At 45.8% G+C, this 25,676-nt stretch overlaps 1 protein-coding gene across 1 annotated transcript in view; it reads right to left on the reverse strand.

Moving 5' to 3' along the window:
- MARCHF10 (membrane associated ring-CH-type finger 10) overlaps nt 1-25,676 on the reverse strand; it is a 73,453-nt gene that overhangs the window by 16,599 nt on the left and 31,178 nt on the right. The window contains exons 3-7 of the mRNA XM_044921841.1: nt 25,271-25,442; nt 13,640-13,774; nt 6,819-8,230; nt 3,961-4,055; nt 1,602-1,771 (exon numbers count right to left, since the gene is read on the reverse strand). Of these exons, the coding sequence (XP_044777776.1) occupies nt 1,602-1,771; nt 3,961-4,055; nt 6,819-8,230; nt 13,640-13,774; nt 25,271-25,442 (1,984 nt within the window). The remainder of the gene's footprint in view (nt 1-1,601; nt 1,772-3,960; nt 4,056-6,818; nt 8,231-13,639; nt 13,775-25,270; nt 25,443-25,676) is intronic.

Genomic DNA, 25,676 nt, shown 5'->3' on the forward strand with positions numbered 1-25,676 from the left:
GACCTGCATCTGTGTTAACCATGCTGTGTTCACATCTGTGTGAATGCTGTGTCGAAGCAAACATTGTGCTCTACATCTTTCCCCCTCGCCTGGGTGGCTGCATTTTTGCTAATGATGTGCCGGTGTTTATTTTATGCATTAGCAAAATAGAGGACTGATTAGTTATCTGCATTTATTTGGTAAAGATAGGGTTTGTGCAGTTTTAGACCCCAGTTCTACTTTGCCTCAAGGGGACATAAATAGTAAATAATAGAGAACTTCAAAAGAGAAGGATAAACAGTAATCCCATGTCTGCATTTTGTTTGCTTGATTTTTTTTTTCTTTTTTAACACCGTTCTGTAATACTTTAGGCTTCTAAGTGTCCCTTGGGTCTTCCGATTTCTACTGAAATTGGCGTTTACAAGCATTTAGCAGGCTTCTGTTACACATTTCATGAGTGATTTTTTCCTGCACTAAATGTTTAATTGGTCCAAATTTGTAGTAAGATAAGACATCGCATAGCAGTCATAGCAGCCGAGATCCCCTTGTTTCCTCCCTGTCTGAAGGACTGAGTAGCCAGCTCACTATGGGGAGATGTGTTTAAGCAGCTTGGGTGGTGGGCCTAGGTTTCTCCTGCTTGGGAAGATGCTCAGGAGGGAAAAGGGATCAGGGAGGAGACAGTTAGTCTGATGGTCCCACTGTCCATTCCTCTTTCTCTCGAGGGGGCGTGGCCACACCCTGTGGGGACAGGATGAGGCTCTTAGGTGTCCCCCCCCCCCCCCGCCTGGAAGAAGGATAACCAAGGAGGAGAACGTGGAAGAGGAGAGAAAGAGGATCCTGGCTGTGGGGTAAAAGGTTTTCAGGGACACAGTGGCTATTTGTCATTGAGTTCTTGCATTGCTTTTCCCTGTTCTTTTTATTCAAGTTGTCCTCTTTCCCCAAAATCAAGTTTTAAAGAAATCCCCTGTTCTCTGCCAAGAAAACGCCAGCTGACCTACCCATGTGGCTGTATTTAGGTTATAACCTCCCCGGGGAGTTGAGAAGGGACTTCACACTCAGTTATAAGATCTGCAAAAGACAGAGCTGACAAAGCCAGCACATGGAGATCTCTTTATCTAATATGGTTCTAGAAAATTAGATCAGTGCTCTTTTCCTGCCCCTACTGCAAAATTGCAGCTTTGCTCAGTTTCTTAGGTGACACCCTCCTTCCCCCACAGATAAAAGGAAGCAGAACCATTTTTCCCAGGTGTCCATTAGCGGGCATGGCTTGCTGTGTGTTTGCTGAGGTTCAACCACGGACCTATTTTAGTTTCTTTCCTCCTGGGAGGGAATCTTAGCATCTCTGCTCAGGCTTGGGCGGGGTAGGATCCAAGAGCAGATTCCAGGATTCTTCTCTCCGACTTGGAAAAACAAATTCATGTCCCTCCCATCATTTAAAGGCAGCATTTAGTCTGGCTGCTGTCCGTGGGGCTGTGAACGAGAGCCCTGGGCTCGGGGGCCACGGCTCTCCCGGCGACTGCTCCCTGAGGAGAGGGAGCTGCCCTCAAGCTCTGAGTCCCACACTGCAGCATCTCACTAATTATATGGCGAGGCACGCTTGCGGCTCTTCCTTCCCCACCTACCTGATGTTATTTTCACTTTCAGCCACTTTTTCAGGCACTCCTGATGAACAAATCGCAGGCTTCCCACACAGCCGCAAGGCTCCAGGAGGGGGTTGGTTGGGGAACCCCCGGCTATCTGACAGATTCGACACAGATCTCCCTCCTCCTCCTCCGAGTCCTCCTCCAGGAGACTAAATGGAAAACAAGCCCTGGTGACCAGGGGTCTGCACAGTTTCTACAAACTACAACTACTAACACCACTTCCCAGGACGTTAAAGGGGGAGGGCTGCCTGGGCTTCCCCACGGCTCCTTCCGACCCTACTGAAAATTCTTCCAGGTGACTGATAGTAAGTGCACGGAGCCTTGTATCCAGCTCCTTGGCAGTTCCTGACACATGTGAGCCGACCACAAGAACCAGCCCTGCTACCAGAAATCTAGAGGAAACCATGGAAAAGGCTGGGAGCCCCACTCTTGTGGAAGGTAGTGGTATGCCGTGTTGGTGAGTGTGGGAGATCTGGGGGCAGGGGGCCTGGGTCTGAGGCTTGCCTCTGAAACTTGTGAGTTTGATGACACGGACAAGTTATTTCGGCTTCTCAGGTCTCTGTTTCCTCATGCATAAAGCCATGTGATGATAATACCACCAGTACGTAGCTGACAGGGTTGTGAGCAGACTGGATGCCATGATGGCGGGGCAATTGTTCTGCAGACTATAAAGTACATCTGGTGTCTGGTGAAGTATTTGCACACACAGATCACTCAATAGATGTTGGTCGGGATGATGATGAACCAATGAACCTGGACGTGAACTCACCAATAGCACAACACTTGGCCAACAAATTATGCCAACGTTCCAGAATGTAAGCTGCTGGAATCTGATGCAAATGGAATTATGAAAATGGAAGCAAATATGTTTGTGTCTAATAAATGATGAGTGAAGACTAGCCGGTTGATGTTCATGTAGGGAGGCTCTAAGAAGCCTAAGACCTATTCTTTAGGATCCTCATGGACTGGGGACTGTCTGGGCAAGGAAAGGAAACCGGCTAGAGACTAAAATCAAAGAAAAGGAAGAAAGGGCATTGCTCTGGAGAGAGACGTATGTGCTCAGTTTCTTCAGAGACCTCCCTCCCCAGGAAAGGGAAGTCAATGAAAAGGAAGAGAATTATAGTGTTCCATGATGGGCACAAACAAAAGAAGAGATATACCATATTTTTCAAAGACTCAATATCTCCAAGATGTCAGTTCTCCCCAGAAATAATTTATAGATGCAATGCAGTTTCAATGAAAATCCCAACAAGCTGATTCTGAAATGTATATAGTCAAGGACTCTTAAGGAACAAAATGGGGAAGGAGGCTTTGCGCCATCGGCTACTGAAACTTATAAAAGCTACAGACATTAAGATGCTGTGGTATTGGATTAGGAAAAAAAACCAGGCCAGAATAGACAGCTCTGAAACAGACTCAGACATTTATAGTTATGTTATATGACAGACATGGCTCTTCAGTTTAGCAGGGAAAGATCTTGCGATAGTTGGGAGTTCATCAAGCATACCTCACACCGCATATTAAACCTCACTTCACATTTAAGTCCAAAACCCATTTCACATTAAGTCCTAAGTGTGCAGAGTAAAACTATAGAGATTTTAGAAGAAAATAGGAAGCATCTCATAATGACCCTAGGTTACAAAAGGACTTCTTCATCAAGACAAGAAGATACAAATCACAATCCATAAAGAAGATACATTTGACTTCATTAATATTAAGAATTTATTTTTTAAAAATATTTATTTATTTGACAGAGAGAGACATAGCGAGAGCAGGAACACAAGCAGGGGGAGTGGGAGAGGGAGAAGCAGGCTTCCCGCGGAGCAGGGAGCCCGATGTGGGGCTGGATCCCAGCACCCTGGGATCATGACCCGAGCTGAAGGCAGACGCTCAACGACTGAGCCACCTAGCCGCCCCTAAAATTAAGAATTTATTTTCATTAAAAGATATCAAGAAAGAGGAAAGACAAACTACAAATTGGGAAAAGATATTCCCAACACGTAACTGTTAAGGGATTAGATCAGTGGCCAGAATGTATAAGGGACTCCTGAAATAAATATTCTAAAGGAAAAATGGGCACAAGATATAAACAAGTGTTTTACAGAAGAGGAAACACAAATGGTCATTTGGCATTTAAAAGAGCACATAAAATGCTTTGCCTCATTAACAGTCAATGAAATTAAATGTAAATCAAAGCCACACTATCATTTTATTCCCATCAGAGAGGCAAAATTTTGAAAAGCCAATCAATGTAAGTGCTGGCAAGGATGTACAACCATATACATTCCTAGTAAGACAGTAAACGGTCATTATTTAGCATGGTGGAAGGTGCGCTAACCTGTAGCTCAGCAATTCCACCCCTAGATAAATATCCCAGAGAACTCTTCCCGTGTGCACCAGGACACATTTGCAAGAACATTTATGCTGCCCTGTCTGCAGAAAACAGTAGAGAACCCCATGCCCATCAACAGGAAAATGGCCAAATTGTAGTATATTCATATAACGGACTACCTTGTAGTCGTGAAAGTGAACAAAGTAAAGCCAAAAATATCAACAAGGTTAGCCTCTCGCTAACGATGCTAGGGGAAAAAGCAAGTCACAGAGGAATAGATATTCCATTTCTACAGAGTTTAGAAATAATGGTAACATTTCTACAGAATTAAAAAATGTGCACAATATATTGTTTAGGTATGTGTGTGTGTGTGTATATATATATATATATATTCCTATGGGAAAACCAGAAAGCAAAAAACTTCCAACAACAACAAAATTAAAAGCAAAGGAGGGGCGCCTGGATGGCTCAGTTGGAAGAGCAGGCGACTCTTAATCTTGGGGTTGTGAGTTCGGGCCCCATGTTGGGTGTAGAGATTACTTAAATAAAACATTTTTAAAAATTGAAAGCAAAACAATGATAAATGCAATGCAAGAATGGTTTCCTGGGGGCAGAAGGGGTTGGGAGGGCGTAGATGAGGGAGGAAGATGAGATAGGGTGGGTGAGGGGTTCAAGAGCTCCAGTAAAGTTCTATTAGCTGGAAAGTAGGCACAGGGATATTTGGGTTTTGTTTTATTTCAAATTCCCTAATTATTTGTATGCATTAAAGTAACTAACCAAGGGGAAATTTTTAAAGAGTATAAGTGGCATTGAGAAATGGTTTTGAAATATTAAAATGAGGCATATTATAAAATATGAGCCAATGTGTACTAAAAATCACATTTATATGCAAAGATAAAAGACTGGGAAGCAAAGTTTTTTTGTAGTGCTTATCTCTGGATTGTAGGATTACAGGTGATTTTTCTTTGAAGTTTATATTTTTCCTATTTCCTAAAATGAACATTTTTAAGATAATAAGAAAAGCATAAGATTTACTATATACAGAAAAAAAGAGGGTGTCTGATAAAGTACAAAACATAGCTGTTTAATGCATTGCCACACCGAGACGTGGATGCACTTTTAAAAAATCATTTTTAGCCCAAAGGCATCGCTTTGGGATAGTGGAAAGTCCAGACTCCCGACAAGTGGGTCTGAAGGTGTATTTCTTGGTAGGTGTAGATGGGTGCATGTGAGGCCTTTTGGCCCTTAACCATGGGTCAGTGTGCTGGTAGCTTGCATAATATGGAAAAGAAAAGGTCCCGGGAAAGTTACAGGAAAGTTACTCATTCCTGCAGTTGGATGAAAGACCTAGAGGAGTAGTTGGGGTGCATCCTGTGTCCTGTCTTATCCTCCTGCACTCTCATTCACTGCCATGGAATTTTCCCACTCGCAAATGAATATCAGTTGGATAATTAATGGCCCAAATGAGCCGTACCAACATACACAAAGGAGGCTTGCATTCAAAGAATCCATTTCCAGATCAGTAAGCCAACATTAGGGTGTGGTAACACCTGTCATAAAGGAAACGGTCGAATCCGGACATGGTGTCTAATGATGGCTTTAAAAAGTATCAGATTTCATAGTTGTGAAATATCCCCCAATCATCTTACAAGACAGTAAAGATCAAAGAAAAGGGCAATGAACACAAAAGATCTTATTTCTCTCCCATGCAGGAGAAACACACAGGAAATGGAAACAGTGGTTACCCCAGCACTGCTCTGCAGAGAACCCAGGTAACCATGGTAACTGGTTGGGACTGGCCTTTTGGTTGGAAAGATTCAAATTCTAGAGCTGTTGGTTGGATTTGCACAAAGTTCCATGAGAGAGAGCTGGTGAACTTCAAGTGAGGAGTGGTTCACTCTCTGGGGAGATAGCAACCTTTTCGTAAAAATCCTGGTTCTTAATTGCTGGTAAGAAGAGCTAGCCCCTGTGAATTGTGCAAGACTGTTGAATCTCAGATCTGTACCTCTGAAACAAATAATGCAATATATGTTAAGAAAAAAAAAAAAGAAGAAGAAGAAGAAGGTAGCGGGAGGGGAAGAATGAAGCAGGGGAAATCGGAGGGGTAGACGAACCATGAGAGACGATGGACTCTGAAAAACAAACTGAGGGTTCTAGAGGGGAGGGGGTGGGGGGATGGGTTAGCCTGGTGGTGGGTATTGAGGAGGGCATGTTCTGCATGGAGCATTGGGTGTTATGCACAAACAATGAATCATGGAACACTACATCTAAAACTAATGATGTAATGTAGGGGATTAACATAAGAATAAAAATAATAATAATAATAAAAAAAAAGAAAATGCCTTTAGGGAGCCTGGGTGGCTCAGTTGGTTAAGCGACTACCTTTGGCTTAGGTCATGATCCTGGAGTCCCGGGATTGAGTCCCACATCCGGCTCCCTGTTCAGCGAGAGGTCTGCTTCTCCCTCTGACCCTCTTCCCTCCCGTGCTCTCTGTCTCTCATTCTCTCTCTCTCAAATAAATAAAATTTTTTTAAAAAAAAGAAGAGCTAGCCCTACATAGCAGTCCAAACCCCCTCATGTCTAGCAAACTTGCCTTCCTTAAAGTTATGGTATTCAAGGAAAAAAACACTTTGAGAAGACTGAAGAGACTGAACTGGAACACCAAACTTTTCCTCATAGATACATATATCTTAAGAGCAACAAAATAGACAATTGCCTCGATATAAGCAATTATTAAAATGCCAAAGAAAGGCCTATCTATGATTTAAAATTCCCATGACCCTCTAATGAAGATACTGCTTATTTCTACCTGGGAAACATGGAATAAAAAAAAGTATATGCATCTAATTATGAAAATTCCTCACTAATTTCTTGAGTTTCTCGGGGTCTGCCTTTATCTTAGTGGCTTCCTTTTCATCCAGGAAAGCAGAGACTGCTGGTCTGTTTCCATTATCATTTTGATTTGGGAAATCAGAGACTGCAAAGAAAGTAAAAGGTATGTTTTCTTGCAGGGACCCAGGCACATGCAAATGGCCTTGTAAGTTCATTCTTGATGGAGAGGAGCTGGAAGACTCCACCAAGGACAAGTTGCTTTGAGGATGGAGTAAGAGGTCTTCTGTGTATAATGGAGCCCCCTGTGATGGGCTTGTTAAAGTAACATCTTCTGCTCCCCTGACATCAAATTCATGTGCACTGTTTACTGGAAAATAACTATGGTTTTCAGCACTGACATATGGATTCCTATTTCTAATGGGGGACAGTGGTCGACGAACATTAAACCTTGAGTTTCCCTCTGAGTCTGCACCATGAACGAAGGTAGACGACATTGACAAATCTACTGGAATATCCTCTCTCATAGCAGAATGCATTAATGATCCAGGAGTGTTATAAGATGAATTCACTGGTGATCTTGGAGCCGTTGGCCTACTAGAAAGAAAATGGTCAAGAGAACTACTAGAACTGTTTAAATAGGCATGCCAATCTCTTTCGTAATCGCGGGTACCAGGCCTATCTTCCATCGAAGTACAATCTCTAAATCCATTTTCAGCATTGAGGTCACCATCTAGACTAGTGTCGGATTTTGTGTCCCATGAAGGAAAGGTGCCATCCTCATGTTCACTGTCACCACTGTCATTGTCTTTAGGAGACCCCCCGTCAGGTGGCTCGGGGTCTTGAAACACCCTTGGCCCAACAGGAGGTGGCTCTATCACAGGCACCATTGTATTGCTTATTCTTAATGAGCCATGACTAGACTCATTTCTTCTTACAGAATTAGCTCTGCAATTTTCGGGATTTTCTTCAAAATTTTTATTTTTGGCCTGAGAGACTGATATCCCAAGAAATCGACTTCTCTTATGATTGGGAGGAGAACGAGGCAGGTGCATACCAGCCAATAAAATTTCTTCCTCTACTAGGGTCTCTTCTTCAGTGTCATCACCTTCTCCTCCAGGGTTTAATGACAAAATGGCATAAAAGTCTTCATCTCTGAACCTAAATGGTGCCCTTCTTGGTCCTCCCGTGGTGGTGGTTTGGAGTGGTGGCCCCAAGGACTCACTCAACACTTGAGGGCTGTTTGTTCCTTGGAAGGCCTGACATAGGCCTGGATGTGGCTCATTCTGGGAAAGAGCACTTGGGTCTCCTTTTTTGGCTCTCTCAGGGGTATTCTCAGTCATGGTCATTAGCTGTGAGGATGAAACTAAGCTTCTTCTCTCTCGAGTTGGCCTCTTTGGCTTAGTGTCACTTGCACGCATTGGGCCCTCTTGTTGAACTACTGGATCTGCATGGAGAAAAGACAAGTTTATCATTCTCCTATAGGTGCTCATGGATGAAAGACTTCTAACACCAAGAGGGAGAGTCCCTCAAGGCAACAAAGAAGCCTAGAGAAGAAAATATGCATGGTTAAAATGGCTGGAGGTACAAAAGGAGGACAGTAGAGTTAGTTTCATTTTACTACTTCTTGGATTCTCCTTTTATACATTTGTGGAGCTCAGGCTGGTTCTGGGGAGACGGGGTGACCCTGAGGATACAAGTCTTTTCTGCAGAAGCTTTGGGAAGACTGTCCAGTCCAGGTCAGCCAGGGCTGAGAATGGGTAAATCTCTCAAATGATGGTTTTCGTTCCAGTATTTATGGAGCAGGAAAACCAGACCTCTACAAAGACCAGCAGTGCCTCCTCATCTGGATTCATTCAGCATACATTTATGACACTCCTGCTTCACACGCAGCTCTACAAAATCTTAAGGAGAGTATAATCTACCTTGGCAGATCGGCGGAAAGGCTCTAGAATCTGGTGTCCAGTTACCCTGATGATTTTGGTTACATTTACTGCTTAGTGCAATAAAAATTATAACTCTCTCATGAGATCATTACCTTGTCTTTGTCACTAGCCCCCCAGTTGATCTGTAACCTCTGGTTATGATAGACTTCTTCCCCCCTACCTCCTGATTCTAAAGTATGAAGAGATGTACAGAGAGGAGGAGGCAAAGTGCCCAAATGGGTAGGAATTTCTAGCGGTGAAATCACATGGTCAAAACTTACCTTATAAAAATAACAAATAAGCACTACTTACTGAGGGCTTATACTGAACAGGCCAGGAACCATACTAACGGTATTACGTACACCCAGTTGGGCCTCACAACCCTAGGAAACAGGTACCACGATCACACCACACTATAACTGAGGGCACCAAGGCTTAGGGAGGTCCCATCAGTTACCCAAGATCGTATTTCTAGTAAGTGATGGGGCGATCATTCGAACTCAAGCCTGCTACAGGTTGGGTCCCCTTAAGAAACTGGCTGGCCTTCCCATTTCCTCGTGAAAATGAGAATCTGTTTAATCCATTGTGATGTTGTGTGTGCTGCTCGGGGTTTTTTTACCCTCGCAATGTGGATAGGACCCTGAAAGTACTTCTCTGATTCCATTTCCCTTTCTTGTTCCTTCCTGCCCTGTCCCCCTTGTGCTGTCCTGCAGGATCTAATGAGGTGCTGCTGTCCTTATTGTTCAGTTTCTGAAGACACTCACCCCAAAGAGGGCACGGGACTCCGAGGGTTCGGGAAGGCCTATGTGGGTACTAGCTCAGGCAAGGATTTGATTTGCAAATCCTCGGAGCATCTGGCCCAGCCAAGGGCCAAGTCAATACTGACTCGCTTTAATGGAGGGCCTCGCGGGGAGCACCAGTTTCTAACGTCCTAATACTCTGTAAGCCTCTTTTATTGTTAACTGCATGGGACACTCAGCGACTACGCAGTGCGCATTTTTACTCATCAGCTCTTCCAGAAATCAGTTAAGCTCTACTCTCAGGCCCCTCGTGGGATTTAGAACCCCCAGTAAGGGATGTATCAGCAATTCCAGGAAGCTCTGAGCATCTGGCGGTGTGCGTATAGGAGTGGAGCTGGTTTGGATCGCGTTCTGAGGGACACATGCTTCTGTGTGACCAACTGAATTCTCTTGATAATTTTTTTTTGCGGGGGAGGGGCGGAGGGAAGCGATAACAGGAGATTTGGAAATGCAGGCTCCGGTTGATTACTTTTCATTTTGAATTTGATGAAGGGCCTCGGAGATTAGCTAACCAGCGCTGGAACCTGAATGTTCTGGTCTGTCCCTGAAGACATCGCTGCCCCTCTGCCCTGAGCCAATTTAATTTGGGCGTCAAGACACCTACACAAAATCAGCAGCTAGGGCAGCTTCTGAAACACGGGACTGGACGCTCAACAGGAACCACAGGCGTTCAGAAGTCAGTGTCGCTGCGGGGCGGCTCCTGTGGGTCCCAGGCACACCGCAGGGAGTGCATCTTCACTCTTCTTTGTCACCACCACTGCCTTCCTCTTTAAGGGTTCAATCAGCCTTCCTGGCGTGTTTCCCCTAAAGGTGGCAGACTGCACCATTCTATATTTATGCTATTTTAACCCGATTTCTTACGTCTATCAGAGAGGGAGCAGATTTCATAGCTCTAGGGCTGGGACTAAACACCCCCTTTGGTATGCCGGGATGTGCTGTTCATAGACCGGGCCCTACAGATTCTGCCGAATGCCTCTTGGGCCCCGTGTGGACTTCAGCTCAGAAGGGAGGGCCTCCCACATCCGGGAATTCAAGTAGGTGTGACCGAATGTTATAGAGGCAACAAGATGAAGCCAGAAAAAGCATCTATCTACCCTCAGGCTATGTCTTTGGCCTAGACTTCTTCATGTGCTTGACCAACCGGTAGTTTTCCTACATTCCAACAGCCATAGACCTTTAACATTTTCCTCTGGTTATACAAGTAGTCGCTATTCATTTGGAGAAAATTTGGAGCTTTCAGAAGAAGATGAAAAAGAAGGAAAAAATCCAAAACTCAGATGGCTGTTGCTTATTTTCTGGAATTCAGAGGTGGGTTGCCAACTCAAGACCCCTGGGCTATTTTCATCCTGCGGTAGTGCTTTGGCTCAGCCTTTGCACTCTGAGGCAACCACCTGCAGGGGGAGGCTGTATGTTCTGGTTTACCTCAGTCTCCACAGCCTTGGATATGTGTTTCTCCTGCCATATCTGCCTGTTCCCTGAAGGCATTTGAATTTACAACTCCGAGCTCTCTAAACATACTTTTTCAAAAAAACCCAAAATTGGAATATTTGGGTACATACAACATTATGTCCTGCTTTCTTTCCCTAAACTTTTTATTGTGACCATGATCTCCTGCCATAAATTCAATTATTCTTTAAGAACAGGATATTAAGGGGGCGCCTGGGTGGCTCAGTTGTTAAGCGTCTGCCTTCGGTTCAGGTCATGATCCCGGGGTCCTGGGATCGAGCCCCGCATCGGGCTCCCTGCTCAGCGGGAAGCCTGCTTCTCCCTCTCCCACTCCCCCTGTTTGTGTTCCCTCTCTCGCTGTCTCTCTCTCTGTGTCAAATAAATAAATAAAAATAAATAAAATCTTAAAAAAGAAAAAGAACAGGATATTAAGTACATTACATAAATGTATCATAATTTAACTCTTCTCCTATTCCTGGGTATGTAAGTTGTTTCATGGTTTTTGCTGTCACAAATTACCCCATGATAAATGTCCTTGCTCATACATCTTTGACTATGTGTCTCGTTAGAACAGATTCGTGGGCATGGAATTGCTACGTCAAAAGAGATGACCCTTCTAAAGACTTTTCACACATGTTGCCAAATTCCAGTTTGTACCAAATTACCCTACAGGTAGGATATGAAGGCATCTCTCATAGCTGTGTCACCAGCAAGTGCTTGGCATAGAATCTGACACAACCAGTGCCCAGGAAATGCTACTCATTTCACTACCAGTAATGAGTATTATTTTAAAAACCTTAGCCAATTTGGGAGGCCAAATAGACCTCGTGCAAATTTACATGTATTACTTAGATTCAACTTGTTTTGTTTTGTTTTGTTTTCAAATGTTTATTTGCTACCTGCATTCTTCTGGGAAATTGCCTGCTATGCTTCTTCCCATTTTTCTATTAGGTATTCGTGTTTTTCTTATTGATTTGTAAGAGCTTTCTATATATTACTTCTTTGTCACATTTGCTTCAAATCTCTCCCTGATACAATTCAAGCATCTGGCTCCTATTCTAATTTATGCAAACCACTTTAGAATGTGAGAGAAAGAATTGGAGACTAGTGAGGAAAAAATTGGGGGAAGACAAGGAGTCCTTATCCTTATATAAGAAAAAACTGAGTATATACCAGAAAATTAGGACAAATTCTCAGTGAATGTCAGGATAACAGAAAATGTCTTCTGGGAACAGGCGGAGGATTATATGAGCCTCATGGGTTCGGGAACGTTCCAGGCATGGGAAACCTCACCTTTCAGATAATATTCAAGGGCTTACTAGGGCCACTGGGGAGGTGGCAGGAGAGAAACTAACAATAGTTTGTACCCACTAGAGCTAGGTGCTCATCAATGTATTATTTCCTTTAGTTATTATAGGAATGCAGAGAGGTAGATTTTATTATCTTGATTTTTAGACAAGGGAACCATAACCCAGAATGTCTACATGACCAGCCCAGGCTCCAAGGCTGGGAGAAAGAAGACTTGGGAGGAATTAGAAGGGAGGTCTGCCCTTCTCAGCAGGAGGCGTTAGATCACTAGAAGCCTGTGACATCTGATCGCTGTAGATTCACATATGCTCTCATTGCCTCTAATCCAAGCCATCCAAGCCACTACCATGTTCTATATTTACAGGTGTCCACCAAAGCATAGATCACATGTTAAAATAAAGCCTACAGCATTCATTGGGTGGTGAGGAAGTGGGATGCTCAGTGGTTTCTCCAAGGGGAAGACTAGATCCATGGCAAGGTTGGCTGTCAAGTGTCACTTTCTTTGGAGTCCCATGGAGGCTCCTTGGGTCCTATTCCTTCTGCTACCACAGGGGAGGGTAACGTGGTCAGTGGAGCGGCATGGCTTGGGCCTTTGGATGCTCAGGACTGAAAGAGGAGGTATCCACCAAACCAGTGTTTGGAAATAAAGCATATATTTATTTTGATGTTATTTCTTACACACCGAGATCTTGACACCCTGGGTTGGAGGCGAGAAGATCCCTGTGGGACGTGAGCAGTCTGCCACCCACAGACACCCATCCACCCACGCCTCCTGGGCCAGGTGAGATATCCCCAGAGTTGCACACTGCTTCTCCACCCCTCGTTCCCCACCCTGATCCCACCACCTGCCACCCAGATGCCCTCTCCAGAAGCCAAATTGCTGGCCTCCACTCAAAACCATGCACAATCACACTTAATAGAATAAATGGGAGGAAAAAGAAAAAACTCTCCGCCTGCCCTACCTTTTCCTGCTAGCCTCTTTCAGAGAAGGAACTAGATCCAATGGTTTGTTTTCTTTTTTTTTTTTAAAGATTTATTTATTTATTTGAGAGAGCGAGAAAGAGAGAGAGAGAGAGTACATAAGAGGGGGGAGGGTTAGAGGGAGAAGCAGGCTCCTCGCCGAGCAGGGAGCCCGATGCGGGGACTCGATCCCGGGACTCCAGGATCATGACCTGAGCCGAAGGCAGTCGCTCAACCAACTGAGCCACCCAGGCGCCCCCCAATGGTTTGTTTTCAAAACCTTTTAAGCATTTCATTTTAAGGTACACTCTCCTCCACATAAAAGCACAAGTGTCTAAAAACCATACAGAATTCACCGGGTAACAGCGCAAGTCAGTTCTCTCCGAGGACCAAGATGCATGAGCCACGAGTCCTTACCTGGTCCCCTGAGGGCCTGCGTCTTCAGTCTGCTTCTGTCCCCCGGCACTCTTGGGCTCTGCGTTTCTGGGCTGACTGTCAGTCTCCCCAAGTTTGGCCTCCTCTTCCTTGATAAAATCTGTGGTGCCTGGGTTGCTGAAAGGTACAAAAGCTTTTCAATAATTATTATTATTTTTTTACAGGGAAACAGCTTCTGCATAAAGAATACTCAAAGGGCCCAGCAGTGGGGAAGGCAGTTAAGGGACTAGGCCCAGGTGGTCAGAGAAGAGGTGGATCTGGACCCTGGTTCTGGGACCTTGGAGCTGTGTGAGCTTGGGCAGATCACTTCACCTCTTGAAGCCTCAGTTTCCCTACCTGTTAAATGAAAATAATACCTACTTTACAAGGTTGTTATCACCATGAATGAGCATGTGTGACACCTGCAATGCAGAGTCTATAAGGGGTGTGTTCTTTTGCTAAGAAGTGTCTAGCTTCCAGTTCATAGATGTTGGGATGGACATATTGGTAACACTGTCAAAACCTGCAGTTGGGACATACAAAGGCCCTCTCCCCAACTGCTCTTCCAAGGTTGAATCACAGCCTATTTTGTTCCTGCCTATCCTCAGGTGGTTTCTTAGCAGCTCACATGGCCTTCCAGAAAGGTTCCAGGCATCTGGGCTATCAAGTATACCTGTTTTCTTGGTTATGTGTTACCCACCACTGTGCCAGGATGATAAACTCACAGGAAGACGGTAGCTGGAATGCTAACACGGATTGAGTTCCCAATGAATTTTTTTTTAAATTCCCATTTTGAACTGGGTCGCTAATTGGGTTGAATAATCTCACATTTCTTCCGTGCGTGTATGAAGCATCAGCGCCTGTGGAGTTTGGGGCAAGAGTTCCGGTATTTTCCACACCCCTCTTTAAACCCAAGTTCTTGGGTTTAAAAGGCAGTTAAATTGTGAATATCTGAACTAAATCTTCCAAGAGAATATGCCCAGCTCATCCCCTCTTGGACAGTTCAGATATTTCACAAATAACCATGGCCAGCAGGCAACGTGGGTAAAACTGGGAAGGTCCTTGAGTCGTGTGCGAGAGAGCAGCCATTCTTGGCCCGTGAAGACAACTGGATTTATGTTCCAGAGTGTAAGTTGTGATTGTGTGAATAGTTTTCGTCCAGATTCAGGAATGAATGAAAGTTCTCCATGGCGGCTCATGAGGCCGAGTTTAATACAATGATTAGATACTACCTGCTTCTCCTGATGGGCCCCAGGAGGGGGAGGCACTAGGTTCTGTGCCCCCCAAGACAGAGGGGACTATGTTCTACTGGGGACGTGCTAGAAAGAGGGGGCTGCCGGTGGTGGAGGCTCATGTGGGGCGAGTTGGTGGAGCCTGGAGAGGTGACCAGGAAGGAGAGAAGGGAGTTCTCCAGAAAATGAGGACATATTCTTCAGAGGATGTAGGGCGGTGATGAGACACAGTTTCCTGACCTCAAGGAGAGTGGGAGGGGCTTTATGGTATAGGACCCAGCACGGAGGAGGTGAGGGAGGCACCTTCTCAGCACCAAGAGTTTCTCCCTAGTCACCTAGGACCTCATCCCTCCCAGCAACCAGCAGTCAGCAACTCCCTCCTGCCCCTCACCTGATGACAGGGCAGGAGGCAACAGAATTCTCACTGAGGAAGCAACAGAGGGGGGACCAGGGAAGGGGCAGGCTTGGGGCTCGGGCCCAAAGGTCCTAGGCACAAGGATTGCACTTTGATTCCTAGCAGGGATCCCATTAGAATATTCACATTTCCTTTACACTCTGGGCAGGAGAACCTCACATCCCCAAAGCCCCATGCCCCCAGCCCCCTCCACACCCTCACACAGTCCAGGGGTGTGATCCTCCTCCCCAAAGACCTTTCTTCCCTAGCCTGTCCCAGCCAGCAGGTCCTCCTAGGTCTGTTTCCAGTTTTATGGCCCCGGTCTCTGCTCTGACTCTGCTTTGGCCAGAACTTTCAGGATTCCTAGGACCTTTAGCATTTGCATATTCTAACATTGCCTGAGGTATGCATCTTTTCTCTCCTACTAGACAGTAAGCTCCTTAAGGATGAGGATCCTGTCTTAGCCAGCCTTATGTTGCCTTGTCTCCTGTAGGACAAATAGTCATATTGCTTAGTGTGATTTGCAGGACTTCCGAAGATGCATTCAGCTACCCAGCTACTACAGGGGATTCCAAAAGTAGAATAAACTTTTTCTCATGCTAAACATCCAACATGACTTAACAGGTTATTTTGTCTTCTTGTTAAAAAAAAAATGCTTTCTGGGTGCCTGGGTGGCTCAGTTGGTTGAGCGACTGCCTTCGGCCCAGGTCATGATCCCAGGGTCCTGGGATCGAGTCCCACATCGGGCTCCCCGCTCAGCGGGAAGCCTGCTTCTCCCTCTGACCCTCTCCCCTCTCATGCTGTCTCTCTCTCTCTCTCTCTCAAATAAATAAATAAATAAAATCTTTAAAAAAAAAATGCTTTCTTCAAAGCACCAGATCTTCTAAATGCTTTCCAAAAATTACCATATCGTCTCTGAGTTTTCAGCAAATTAAAGTCATAAAGCTGAAAACCTAGAGATTGTTTTTACTAGGTCTGGCGGTGAAGCTGGTAGTGTGGGCAGGAGCCTCTGACTTTGGGCAGTTTGAACCTCAGTATCTGCAGCTGTGAAATGGGAATATTCCTACCTTGCCGAATTATTGCCAAGTTTCGCAATAACGTACGTAAACGGCCTCACTCAGTGTCAGGTGCTTATTAGTTGCTCTAAATGGTAGCTGCAGCTTCTACCATAAACAGTTTACTACTACTATCACAACTATTAACTGGGAATCTGAAGTCACTCCCGTGAGAGAACTGGACTGGACCAGAAACATGCTATGCAGGTTTCATGGGCTGAGAATAATCTATTCAGCAGCCTTCATTGCTGTGCTGTTCTGGCTGACTCCCTCCCTCAATCCTCTATAAAATCCAAAAGGCAAATAACAACTCCCTATTATAATCCATTCAACAAATACCTGTGTGCCTTTGCTATGTAATAATTTGAGGGTTCACAAAGATGAGTAAGACATTTTGGTCATGACCTTAAAGATTGTAATCCAATTGGACTGCACCGTTGACTTGTTCCTTGTGATACCCTTTGGATTCTATGGAAAGCAAGCTCTTAACAAAATATTCTTTTTTCACGACCTGAAATTGCAGTCGCAAATGAGGCGACCTAGGCTGCATAGCTTGTATGGACCCTGATTCCAGTTCCTAATCACCTTACCCGTACCCAAATCGAACCAAACTTCAGACCTCTGGGGCCTTTCCAGGATGGTCCTCCCTGTGGCCTGGGACATACATTAACCTGCAGTAAGACCCAAGTTATATTTATACATTTACACTCTTCAGGGAGTAGGACAGACCCTTTGCCTTTGAGAGAAAGGGAGAGATTTGTGCTCAGGAGTCTCATTTCCTTAACACCCTGAAGTCTGTCAGTGAATTTGGGGGAGATTTTGGTTTGCTTTACACCGTAGCTTCTTCTAGTGTCTGAGCAAGGTGATGCCTCCAGTAGCAAAGAAACCCAATGGCTATTTAGATCAAAGGTGTCTGCCCTAGTTCTCTTGATGATGCTGGGACACTGTAATTGTTGACTGAATAGTTCTTAATTTGACCAGGAAAGGAAAGAGAAAGGTAGTCATCTTATATTTATACAAGGCCCTGCTGACTGAGAACCAAGTCCACTTAACGGTCCATGTTCTTTCCATGTGCCTGATCATCGGTCAGGTCTTGACGTCACTTGCATACACAGACACGGTTCTCGATAGACAAAGTCGAAAAGAAACAGAGAAAATTACAATTCCTAAACCTTCTCTCCCCTCGCCCCCCATTTCCCCGCCTCTTGACAAGGAGGTGCCAAGATTCTCAGAGATGCCTTCTTTGAAAACGTATCGCTTCCCTTAGACGGTGGGAAGAATTACAGCTTAATCGCAAGAGCCGGGGCTTCCTTGGTGTGATAGGCAGCTTGCCGCTTGCCGTACAGTCACCAACAACGGGCCGCGTCGATTCGCCGCTTCGGGTGTGCTGGAGACGTGCGTCGTCTCGCATACCCTGAGCAGATCTTAATTAGAGCTTAATTATGTACCATAAATATGTTTTATTTTGGAGCCCAGGAGGTGGGATTTTTGATTTGGGGAAATGTGGTGCCTAATAAGTAGGCAGGAAAGGGAATGTAAACAGTGACTGAGCCCTTTAATTTGTCCCCTCTCAGCGCGGTTCTGAAGGGGTTTCCCGTTCCAGCACCTGTCCCCCAACCCGCGCCACCCTCCCGGGACCTGCGCGGTGCGTCGCCTCGCGCCCGGTCACGTGGCCCCCGGCGCCACGCAAGAGCCCCCACGCGGGAGAGAAGCAATCAGAGGAGTCTCGCGAGATGACGGGATTTTATTGGTTGCTCACTCCTCGGCGCCACGAGGAGGTGGGGAGAAGGGGCGGTGGCTGTCTCGTCTTCCTGCTCCCCTGCACACCTCACCGCCCCTGAGTTGTTGGTGACCTTGCCCCTCCGGCTCCCCCCACCCCCACCCCCACCTGCCTTCTGGAAGCCTCGCGTCCCCCTCTCCCCGACGCCGCTGTGCTGTGTGCCTGGCCAAGGGCGACTTACCACACCAGGTAAATTTTACTGGGCCTCCTGGGGCCCGGCAGGCACAGCACAGGGGTCTCCGCCGGGGTGGGGCAGGAGACGGGGAAGTAGCACAGGGTGGCCGGGGACTCGGGCACGGGCCCCGGGGACCAGGAAGGCGGGCTCATGAAGGAGGGCACGGGCCCCGGGGCGAGGTGGGGGGAGGGGACCTGGGCCGCCGGGGAGGCAGGTGGCACGAGTGGCAGGAGGAGGCAGCAGTAATTGGAATTGGGCTGCCGGACGGGGGAGAAGGCAAAGACGGAGCAGTAAGGGGAATATTCAACACAGAACAGGGGGTGCTCGCTGCTGTCACCTGCACAAAAGAAAAAGAGCAGTCAGGAAGCAGCACTCACGGTGGGAAAGGACATAAAAAAGCCTGTGAATGAATCAGAACTCAATAAGTGTTCTTCGGGGCTGGTGTGTCCAGGTGTCCTAGGGGCAGCAGTCTTGGATCTCTGAGTCACTGAAGAGTTAACTGAGGGACATGGCCTCATCATCACACCCTCTTCCAGCCAATAGTCTCTGGCGTCCCTGCCAGACACAAGAAAGTTCTTTCCCCACCACGTTCCTGCGTGGAAGCGCTGGGTCCCTTCTCCTCTCCCACAGCCAGTCTAATTAGCTGTGCTGGCAGCAACATACGGTGGCTGGCAGGGTCTCACCTAGGTAAGACTCTCCCCCCACCAGTCCTCCAGCTGTCTGCAGGAGGAAGTGGCGGTCATGCCCTAATCTGGCCTTTCTGCTACCGAGAGGAGGCTTGGGAAAAGAGAAAGAAGCCGAGAGATCCTGGTGGGATCGTGGAAAGGGAGAGGGACCAAGGCGGGGAAGAAGCAGGTGGACGAGGGAGGCGTCCAAGTGAAGTTAATGATTTGTTCGCTAACCTCACACTTAATCTGCCAACCTTGCTGGAGGCTGAGTGTGGGCACCTGATGGAGTCACGATCCAGAGAGACCCCCTCGTGCGTGACAGATCTCTCAGCTCTGCCACGAACCAGCTGGGTCACCTTGGATCAACTGCTTACCTTCTTGAAACCTGTTTCCTCATCTGCAAAATGAGACTGGTGTTTTCTCTAGCCTTGATCCTCCAAGGGTGGTCCTTCAACCACCAGCATGGATGTTCCCTGGGAGCTTCTGGAAATGCAGAATCTCGGCCCACCCAAACCTACCGAATCAGAACCTGCAGCTTATCAAAGTCCCCAGGTATCTCTCATCAACTTTAAAGTTCTAGAAGCAAGGCTCTGAGACGGGTGTCCAAACCTCTGTGATGACAGTCACCTGTAGTGCTTGTTAAAGACGTGGTTTTGCAGGCGGCTTTATTGGAGATTCTGAGAGATTCTGACGCTCTGGGTCAGGAATGGGAACCAGGAATGTGTATTTTAATCAGTTACCTCCCTGCTGATACTTATCATCAGAGAAATTTGGGAAAGAGTGCAGCAGAAAATCAGTTCCAGTTCTAAAATGCCATCATTCGAACCATCCAGTTGAAAACCATTACCTCCAGTATAATTGGGGGGGGGGGGTTTCAGTCCTTATTGTATCCTGTGTAGGATTTGACGTGATTATCTGTTCCTTCATTTCCAAATGTCTCCCTAGGCTCCTGGAGCAGCTCCTGCTTTTCACATCGTTTCTCTGTGGTTGTCTTGTCCTTCTGTCCTTTCTCCACATCTTATCTGCTTGCTCCACACACTCTCTCTGGGAAGACACTTTTCAGCCCCCCTGCACTCCAGGCCCTTGGATTCCTGCTGGCGGCCAGGAGCTCTCTGCTGAGCCACAGACCTGGATCCTTAGGTGCTTCCTGGCGTTTCCTTCTGGCCAGCGTGCCTGCCGGTCAGAGACAACACTCACGGAATGGGACCCACTCTCTTCTTGCTTTCTCAGCCTTGGCAAAGGCATCCTTCACTGGCCTAGTTTTCCGGGCCAGAACTCCAGCTTCTCTTTAGTTCCTCCTTTTTCCTTATCCTCACACCCAGGGGTCACCAAGTTCTGCCAGGTGTACTTCCTTGAGCATCCTCAAGCCCAGTCCTTCCCCCATCCCCTCTGCTTTTACTCCAGGCCCAGTCCTTCTTGTTTCTGGGTGCACTGCACCTACAGTTTGCCTGGTGTCTCAGCCTGTCAGACTGCCCTCACCCTCCACGAGCACCCTTTCCATGCTACAGTCTGCTTTTTAAAATGCCAGTTGGATTGCATTGCTTCCCACTTAGATCCCCTCCCTGGCTGAGGCTTCAGTGCCTTCTGCTTGACATGCAAGGCTCTTGGGGACCTGGTCCTTGCCTACCTGTAGGGTGTCTGCTTTATACTCTATACTTCCTAAAGCAGAGTTTCTCAAACTCAAATGTGCATACAAATATCCCAGAGATCTTATTAAAGGCAAGTTCAGGTTCAGTAAATCTGGGCTGGGACCTGAGGTTCTGCATTTCTAACAAGCTCTCAAGTGATGCCTCTGCTCTAGTCTGGGGACGCTGCAAGCCCCAAGGCCCTAGACGACTTGCCATTCTTCGATGTGTGTCTGTCCTTCCCCCTCTTCTCTGTCTCTCCTCCATGCTTTGCATACTTCATACCTCCTGTGGGGCACATCATTCTTGTCTTTCCCCCTGGTTACATCTCCCATGCTTTAGGAATTTCCCCCCACTTGTCCCTGCCCACAAGCTCGTGGAACTTACCTTTGTAGGGACATGTTGGTGTCCTGCCCTCCCGCTAAGCTGTGAGCCCCTGGAGGGCAGGTCCTGTTTATTATTTCGGTGTCCCCAGTACCCATGCAGCGCCTGGCAGGTAAGCATGTAGTGAGCAGAATGCTAAAGTGCAGAATGAATGGGTGATGGATGAGGAAATTAATGCATCCTGGTATCCTCCTCCTTGGGACAGCAGGGCCGATTGGATAGATTTGCTAACATCCCAGAGGTACCGGATAAGTGGATGACCTCATTGATAATCAGATAGTTAACATTTTTTAAGTTTATTATTTACTTATTTATGTAATCTCTACATCCAACGTGGGGCTTGAACTCATGACCCCAAGATCAAGAGTTGCATGATCTTCTGACTGAGCCAGCCAGGCGCCCCTAAAATTTTTTATAATAAAGTTATAACCTCTCTCATATCTCAAATTAAAATGGCTTTGGTTGAGCGGCTTATAAAAAGATGGCAACCCTGGAGCAGCGGGTGGTGGCGGGAGTAGGCTTCATAAGCAGAGGGAGGATTGGGGACTGACCTTTACCTAAGGCTTAGGCTCTCCCCAAGATTTTAATCTTCCTGTCTACCTGGTGAGATAGGTAATAAACTCGATTTTACTGATAAGGAAACTGAATTCAGAGAAGTTGCCAGCTCACATTTATAGGGCTATAAAGTGATAGACCAGGAGGATTCTGAACCAGGACTTCAAATTCTGGACTCTGTGACGTCCCTGAGCCCCACTGGTCTCAGAAGTATTACCATAAACGACTGAGAATTGATTCTCTCTATAGAAGTGGGAGCATTCACTTATGTTGCTTGTTTTCTTACTTGGGCAGATGGCTTGGAAAGTTGTTGGGACACCAGTGGACACGCCTGGAAATTCATTAATCTTGGCCTTTCAAGAAAATCTTCAACAGGATTTATTTGCAAGGTAAGTTATGAAGATTTGGGATTTGCCCCAAATTTCTCTTCCTGGCTACCCTTCAAATAAATATTTCCCAACTCAAAAAAAGACCATAGTTATGTTAGATGTTTATCTTTTTAAATCTGAATTCACTGCTGTTTCTTAGCTTTACAAGAATACATCTTCACAATAAGCCATTATAAAGCTGAATAGGTTTTGCTACTCCTAAAAATGTGAATCTGGTAATGACTAACATTGAACTCAGTAATAAGTGAGGATAATTTCAGAACACTTGGCTTTGTTTTAAAGGGCAAGGTTTTGGAAGCAGGCTCCATGACTCCATCCAGATCCATTTTCCTGGCACATAACTAGGAGACGGTGCCCAAGCTCTAGGTGACAGGAGAGGGCACACTCATTTCCCGTGTGCCTGGCACTGAGGCAGAGAGGTCTGCAGGGCTCCAGGCGCCGGAACCCCACAGCACAATGGCCTTTGGATGCCTCTGCGGGTTCTGGAAAGGAGAGGTGGCTCCTTTACAAGTCAGACTATGGCTGGGCGGAGTCTTGGATGCGGGCAGGAGTCCAGGAGTTGGAGGCCACGGTAGCTCCCTTTGCTTCTCTGTCCCCCAGCATTCACTGGGCCTGCAGACTGCTCTGCTTCTCACGGATCCAGACAGAATTCTGAAGTAAGAATATGTAACTGCTTCTCTCCCACCCTGTATCTGTGTTCACCTTGATCATGAAATAGGATTTCTGAATCCATCGCACATCAGACACAGCTGGGTCTTGACTCACTGCCTGAATTTTCCAAGTCTTTTTGGAGATAAAGCAAATCTCTGGCTTGGTGAATGCTTTCTGATTATTCATTTTTTTCCCCTTTTGTGTTTTGCTTTGGAAATTCAGGGTGTAGTAAAAGTGTCTGTACCTGCATTTATATCAGGATTTTAAAAATACAACTCTGATTTTTGGTAAAGGGGAAAAAAGATTGTGGGGAGGGGGGACAACATTAAGACAAAGAAAACAAGGGTTTCTAGTTCATTCTCTTGTGAATACAGTTCTCCCATCCTAGAGATCATAATGCTGTAATTTACCATGCAGGCAGGAGCTGGACTGGGCCCCTAAATTCTAGATGGTAGTTCCCACAGATATAAGGAAAACCTCCTTTATGTCATGGGTTATCATTACACAGATTTGCATGTAAGGCAGGCCACATTTCCCAGCTATATTATTGTATTCAGGAAAAGTCTAGCAAAGCTCAGTGGGGGAAGGTTAGCCTATCACACAGATGTTGCAAAGGGATTTCACTGGGTTTGATGCTTCAATTCTGCACAGAATCCCAGTTCTGAAATGGGAAGAGTTTTGGTGATTCACTGCCGACTTTGGATTACCCCCAGAAAGCTTTAGGAAAATATTTCTCTGCAGAGGTGAAGAAAAGCAAGAACCTGTGAATTTACCTGGTAGATTGGATCAATGTGTCCAGATAATTCAGGCCCCAAATCTTCTTTTTTTCCAACAGCAGGGTATTCGTTGTTTTTTTTTTCCCTGAGCTGCTAGCGCCACTCAACTAGACTTTTCCTGAAAAGACTCCGCTTAAATTCTCACCATGTCTCTGGGCTCTCATTTCACTGTGCTAATTAAGGAACTCTGAGGGTGCATCTACACATGTAAAATGAGTGGATCTCAACACACCAACGCTTTGCTTTTGGCCAGCTTCGCGAATGCGGTTTGCTGCACAAGTGCTTCGGCTTCGGTGGCAACTGGCATCAATCACCAGGACTGCTAGCCTCGCTGGACAGCCGGAGCCCAGTCCAGCTCCTGCCTGCATGGATCTTGGACATGGTCTAGGGTCCTAGTAGGACGATAAAGCCGGTGCTTTTTAAAACCTTTTACTACAAGTAACATCCCCCATTTGATGAAATAGATCTCTTTCTGCCAACTTGGCTCTCTTGCCTAAACCTTGGTGTTTTCCAGGCTAGTAATTCTTCAGACGTGATGTTTTATAGAATGTAAAGTGAATTAATTCTTCCTTTTGTCAGTGTTGTACGTTCCATATGGAGTTTGGTCAGTCAGAAAAGCATCTGTATTAATCACACAGACCAAAATCATCTCATGGGCCTCAACTGTACATCTTAATGATTTTTCTCCACAGATGACAAAGCAGCCCATGCGAATAGCTACCCAGTTTTAGTAAGAAGGCTAGAAATTATATTGAGTGAATGGAATTGCATTATTTGAATTTAAATTCAATTTTTTTCTATTAAAAACATCCCCAATTCAATAAATTACAGCATGTATTTTGAAATATTTAGGGAATGATCTTATCTGCTCTATTCCATTCTTAAACAGCTGAATTAAAAACATACTTCCTACTAAAAATCTTCAAAATGAGAAATTGTTAACTATTGACGATACTTTCCCCTGAGTAAATAAGGAAAGAGAGTTCGGGCTTTGCTTGGAAGGACATCATTTCGGAAGTCAATTGGCTTTTTTTTTTAACTTCATTAAAGCAACAAAATGTGGGTGGTTAATCTGAGGGAAAGCTGCCATTTTCTAAAAATGCATTAAGACTTCACTGGACGGGTAGGTTGCATTGACAAGAGCTATTTAGGATTAGAAAGTAGTTGTGATTTGTATTTAAATGAATTGCACACTATTTACAAATTCCTCGGCAGTTAATTTGGATCGTTCCATTCTACTGCAAGCAGAAGGCAGACCTTTCTGCCTAGTTACCCCAACTTCGAAGTCCCATTCTGGAGGAATCCAGTTTGTCCTCCATATGTTGGCTTTGATGGGGATGAGCCCCAGGGACTCTACGCTTTCACTTGAATTTATCCTCTTCCTGGATACTATTAAATAACTCCTGCCTCAAGCAGAGGACTGGTCTCCGCTTCAAAGGCAGCTAAAGAGTGAATTATTTACCAAATTGCACAAAAGGGAGGATTTATCAAGCCCCTTTCCTCCCCGAGAGGACAACCCCAGAACTGGAGGACTTTATTACTCTCTTTCTTGGCTATAAATTATGGTGTTCAGATGCTTTTGGAAGCTTCTCTTCATGCTCTCACTTGAGTCATAAAATTTGATACCTGGGGCCAGATGCCTTTATTCCTCCCCCAGAAGGGTGAAGAAGATGAAAAAATGCCAATTCTAGGCAAGGGCCACACAAAGCCAATGATTGGTCAGAAATATGGGCAGTGGGAGCAGTTACTCTACATAATTCACACCTCCTTGACCTGCTCTTCTACCCCGAAATGAATTTTACCATTTGCATAAGATCATTGGACCCTCCAAAGCCTGAGTTCACCCTTTGGAGAACACTAGGTGTAACCAATACCACCAGTCTGACTGTTGTCATTACCTATAATACTGGGATTTTAGATTTTGTGAGTTTCAGTAACTCAGCCACTCACCTGAAGAGGGTTTGCTGGGGCCTGCTTTCTCCACCTTCCTTGGAGTCATGGTACTTTTATGTTTCTGTTTGACTGATGTTTGGTCAATTGCTGGAAGTTTGGAATCACATTTAACCGCAGAACTCTTGGTGAATGGTCTTGGTTCGGCTAGAGGATCCTCCTCAGCAGAACTCTACAAAAAATGAAAGGTGTCTGAGTATCAGTGGCCAAGTAGGTCATCTTAGCTATGCAGAGGAGAGACGAGCTGAATGCATGGGCCCCTTCAGCACTAACACTGGAGCTTCCTGCCACACTTAATATGCCCTTTTACCAGAGAGACTTTGATGGACTGTATCCATTTAGAAGTATCAGAAATAATAGCAAAGTTAATAAGTCTATTTTGTGGAACACTATAAAAAGAAGGCAC

The sequence above is a fragment of the Neomonachus schauinslandi genome, chromosome 15 (genome assembly GCF_002201575.2).
Source record: "Neomonachus schauinslandi chromosome 15, ASM220157v2, whole genome shotgun sequence".
NCBI lineage: Eukaryota > Metazoa > Chordata > Mammalia > Carnivora > Phocidae > Neomonachus > Neomonachus schauinslandi.